Consider the following 4983-nt stretch of genomic DNA (forward strand, 5'->3'; position numbering starts at 1 on the left):
ATCATCCATTATATGTTAAATGACTACATTTATAATAAGCAGAGAATCATGCTTAAACAACTTCACACAATCTAATTATAAACAAAATTAAAACGTGAAATAATGTTCTTTATCTTTGATTTTGTAATCACACTATTTATGTGCCGTATTAAAAGTAATTTTGTATGTCAACCAATTAAATGAATAATTACTTAAAATATGTCACCTCAATAATTGTGATTGAGGGGTAAAAGAAAAAACGTCTGCTATCTGCTTGTTTCCACAAACTATACTCAACTATCCTTGCCCATGACACTGCCAGTTAGTGGCAGCCACAGCTCACAAAGAAAGACAAAAAAAAAAAAAAAAGTTAATGGTGGCTAGACAATGCAAATATAAAACCGACGTGGCATTTTTAGGACTGTTGTTCCAAAGAATCCACTTTTCAATTTTTTAGTGGCTCATAAAATTCACATCTGTAGCAAAATCATCTAGGATAAGGTGTGTATATAATGCGGCACAAGCTTGCTCTTCCCTCCTCAAAACCTTATCTGCAATATGACCATTTCCACTTGTTCAGACTGGTCTGTAGCTTGCATTAACTCTTGCAGGGATTCCCACAGATTTAATTTGATCCCAACCTGCAAAAGCCTTCCTTTTTTCTCTGTAACACGCCCAAGATTCTTAAACTTCGATGTTTACTCCTCGGGTTGCTCATCTCCAACATTAGAAGAGCCCTCCAATAGCTTGCCCATCATCGAGTTGAACCTCGAGTTTCCAGATTCCGAACGATGCCAAAAACCCGATTGTGGTAATTTAAATGATATTTTACGTGGGTTGTTTGCAGATCCTCAAACCCAAGAACTCGCGTACGAATACTATGAAAAAGTTAAACAAAGGCCGGAATTTAGGCCTGAGAGATCGACGTTGAAGCATGTAATCAGGTATTTGTTAAGTTCAAGTAAATGGGGTCTGATTTTACAAGTTTGTGAAGATTTTAGGAATTATCAGGTGTTTCCGGATAGCACCACCTGTTCTAAATTGATTAGGAATTGCATTAGAGCTAGAAAATTCAAAATTGTCGAGACTTTGCTTCAAGATTCTAAAGCTAATGGTGAAGTCAGTGTCTCGGCCTTTGTTTCTGCAATGAGTGGCTATAACAAACTTCATATGTATCGGAGCACGATTGCAGCATTCAGGCAAATGGAATCTGCTGGCGTTCTTCCGGATTTGAAAAGTTATTGCCATATCATGGAAGCTTATGCGAAATCCGGTGATTCTGAGAGAGTGGTTGAATTGTTTCGAGAACTTCAAAGTACGCAACTTAATTTCTATTCATCACCAGTCTGCGGTCAGATTTATGGAATTCTCTGCAAGTCTCTAAGCGAATCAGGAAGGGCTTTTGAAGCTCTCGAATACTTCCAAGAAATGACAAAGAAAGGGATAATCTTGAAGGATTCTTCGGTTTACTCTTCTCTGATATGTTCGTTTGCGAGAATGAGAGAAGTAAAGGTGGCCGAACAACTTTCGGAGGAAGCGAAAAGCAAAAGAATGTTGAGAGATCCTGAAGCGTACTTAAAACTCGTGTTGATGTATGTGGAAGAAGGGCAAATGGAGAAGACTCTGGGAATTGTTAAGGCAATGAAAGACTCGAGACTTAGAATTCCCGACTGCATATTCTGTGCAATTGTTAATGGCTACTCCAAGAAAAGAGGGTTTGAGGCCGCAGTTAAGGTTTATGAGGAGCTTATCTCGCAGGGATGTGAGCCAGGACAAGTTACCTATTCATCAATAATAAATGCCTACAGTCAACTTGAGCTATATTCAAAAGCAGAAATGGTATTTTCCGAGATGGAAAAGAGGGGTTTAGATAAATCTGTGGTAGCCTATTCCAGCATTATTGTAATGTATGGGAGGATGGGAAGAGTTAGAGATGCAATGAGGGCGTTGGCCAAGATGAAAGAAAGAGGATGTGAACCCAATGTATGGATTTACAACTCTCTGATGGAAATACATGGGAAGGCCAAGAATTTGAGGCGGGTTGAGAAGCTTTGGAACGAAATGAAACGAAGAAAGGTTTCTGCAGATAAGATAAGTTATACTATAATTATCAGTGCTTATGGTAAGGCTAGGGAGTTTGAGACATGTGTGAGATATTACAAAGAGTTCAGGAACAATGGAGGAGTCATTGATAGGGTGATGGCTGGAATCATGGTTGGAGTTTTTTCAAAGAGCAATCGGATTGGTGATTTGTTGAAGCTTTTGCAGGATATGAGATCTCATGGAACAGAGTTTGATGGCAGGCTTTATAGTTCTGCTTTGGCTGCATTAAGGGATGCTGGTTTGCTAGTGCAAGCCCAATGGTTGCAGGATTGCTTTACCTCCAAAATGAACCTAAATAGTTGAGACAGGACTTCTTGTAAATATTGCTGGCTTCTCTGAATTGTGTTTATTAAAATTGTTATTCTTTACTATTGGAATCAGATTAATAGCTTTAATATCCTAATTTTCTTACCTATGTGTATGGTACTAAACAAAATCATGACAAGCATGCACAGTGAAAATACAAAAACATTGTGCTTTTCCTTTGTCTCTTAATGTCGGTATCCTTTGTTATACTTTTTGTTCTTAGAAACCTCCAAAAGTCCTTCAAAATGTTTCAAATAACCCTTACAAGATAATCAAAATAAATTAGGGCCATTAGTCTGCTATGACTACACCTAAAAGAGGAGCACTACAGCCACCGAAAAAGTGTCCCGAGAAAATGTGCCGATAAGAGCATTTCACTTTTTTATTTTTCTTTTCCTTTTTCTTCATGTATTTTTTTCATCAACATTAAAAAAATAAAAAAAATAAAAAAACAACATCATTAAAAAAATTTCTTTGATTATTAAATAAAAATTAAAATTAAAAAATTAAAAAAGTAGTCGATCGGAAACCAACTTACGGTAGAGAGATAGCATTTTTCCACCTAAAATATTTTTGATAGCACATAAACTAAATGGATCATATAACTGTGAACTGGTTCTAGGCCCAAGTCCAAGCTGCCGAAAGGGTTATTAAATAAAAATGCTTAGCCATGCTTGAACCGAAATACTGCATGTTGATGGATGAGTAAAATGAAACTTGTTTTGTGCCAAAAGGTGATATCGGTTTTCTCTTTTTGTGAGGAAGTGTAGTTTTTATTGAAATGTGTATGACTTCGAAAAATAAGGTTTGAGCACATTTGATGTACTAAGCGTTTCAGTTTCCTCAAGTGTGAGTGCTTTGATCGGTTCTTGGATCATATGTGATTTGTTGCATATGTATATGAAAATGAAGGTGGTTAATGCAAAAGAGTCTTGGATTGAGTCCTATAAGGTCTTGCCCGGGCATGGATCCCTATAGGTAAAAGAATAGACCATTGAGACTCTCAGATATGGGTCCTTATGGGACTACAAGGAATGACTCATGTTTTGAAGTATTAAGGGTCCATAGTATTTATGTGTAAGATGGCTAAGGAAGCAAAGAATTAAAGGTAAAAATGGAAAGGGTAGAAGTCAAGTGGTGCTAGGTTAAATATTGAAGGGTAGTGTAATTTTGGCTTTCAATAAGAGCCTGATTACAAAGTCAAACATCTTAGTCAACCTCAATTTGTCATCTACCCTTTCTTCAGTAATATACAATCAACGCTATGGGCTAACTGAACTATATATAGTATTTCGCTAACAACAATCCAAATGAATCTTCTATAACAACAGCATCTTTGAGTAAGTTATTCTACGACCATTCTTATGAATGTCTGGTTTATGATTGTAAGTCACGCAAAATGCTCAACTCTCGTGTTGTACATTTCTTACGTTGTCATGTTAATTGTATTGTTTATACGTTTCATACCAGGAAATGTACTTCCTCATGTAAAATTGCACTATTTTCAAATGAGGAGTAAAGGTTGATTCACGACCTAAGGTGGGATGGAGCATTATCCTAGTAGAACTCCTTTAGCCACTATGAAGTCATGTTTAATAATGGAGTAGTATCTCTTGTATTGACACTGGGCTATCAATGACCTCGGATGAGAATGTAACAGTCCCAGGTCAATGGACTACCTCTTGGCTAGTGAAAGCTAAAGAAGCTTAGGGTGAAGAACAGTCATGCGAAGCCTTAACTACTTCTTGAGACAAAGTTACATTGACGAACATTTCTCGCAGTTGTGACAAAGAGTATCCAAACATGCGTACAATTCTATAGGAAAGACCATGGTGCACAGTAAAAATTGACAATATGTCTATTTGAAATCGAAAGTGTTAAGAAATCTAGAGGAAATCTTTCTTAGATATTTTTCTTATTCATGCATCTATTTTCTTGTGTAATAACTGTCATTGCATACATTCATAAAACTTGTCATAGAACTAACTTGCTGAGATTTAAAAATCGCACCATGGTAGACCCACTACAATACCGACTTTCAGGAACAATTGATTTTGCAAACCAGTACAATGAAGGCATCTATGAACAAGACTACCAGTTGCACCTGTAGGAGTAAGGACGAGGATTTGATTAATGGCCAGTAGTTCATTTATAATTGTCCATCTATTTTATCTTTTTCTGTTCGGCTTTGCCCTTAGGGGGTGAACTTTTCTTTGATCTCAAATAATTTACGGTTTGTAAAAACTCATGATACTATGGTACATTGTAACTTGGTGACTTATGGATGGCATTTTGATCTTGTGTTTGGAGATATTAAATTCCTCTAATACTGATATATTTTAGGTTGAAAATTTATTTTCAGCTACGATTCCATCATATCATTAGTAACATGCTAGGAGCTTGATTATAACTATTATGGTATTTGATTTCCACTGACCAAGTGAACATATTGTCAATTGTTGTTTGTAACATAACACTTGTTATCTCTTGCACTTTGGTGGCCTTCAGTCATTAGGTATTGTAATAGTTTACAAGTGTATATGTATACTTAATGTGATGCCCCCAAATCCCACGTACGGACACGTGGGAATCGAG

General features: G+C 36.5%; 1 protein-coding gene across 1 annotated transcript; it reads left to right on the forward strand.

Moving 5' to 3' along the window:
* The first annotated feature begins 506 nt into the window (after positions 1 to 506).
* Positions 507 to 2485, forward strand: LOC122311765 (pentatricopeptide repeat-containing protein At5g13770, chloroplastic). Its single transcript, XM_043126428.1, has one exon. The coding sequence runs from the start codon at positions 538 to 540 to the stop codon at positions 2383 to 2385; it is 1848 nt and encodes a 615-aa protein (XP_042982362.1). The 5' UTR covers positions 507 to 537; the 3' UTR covers positions 2386 to 2485.
* The last annotated feature ends 2498 nt before the right edge of the window (positions 2486 to 4983 follow it).

Source organism: Carya illinoinensis, chromosome 5, assembly GCF_018687715.1.
Source record: "Carya illinoinensis cultivar Pawnee chromosome 5, C.illinoinensisPawnee_v1, whole genome shotgun sequence".
Lineage (NCBI taxonomy): Eukaryota > Viridiplantae > Streptophyta > Magnoliopsida > Fagales > Juglandaceae > Carya > Carya illinoinensis.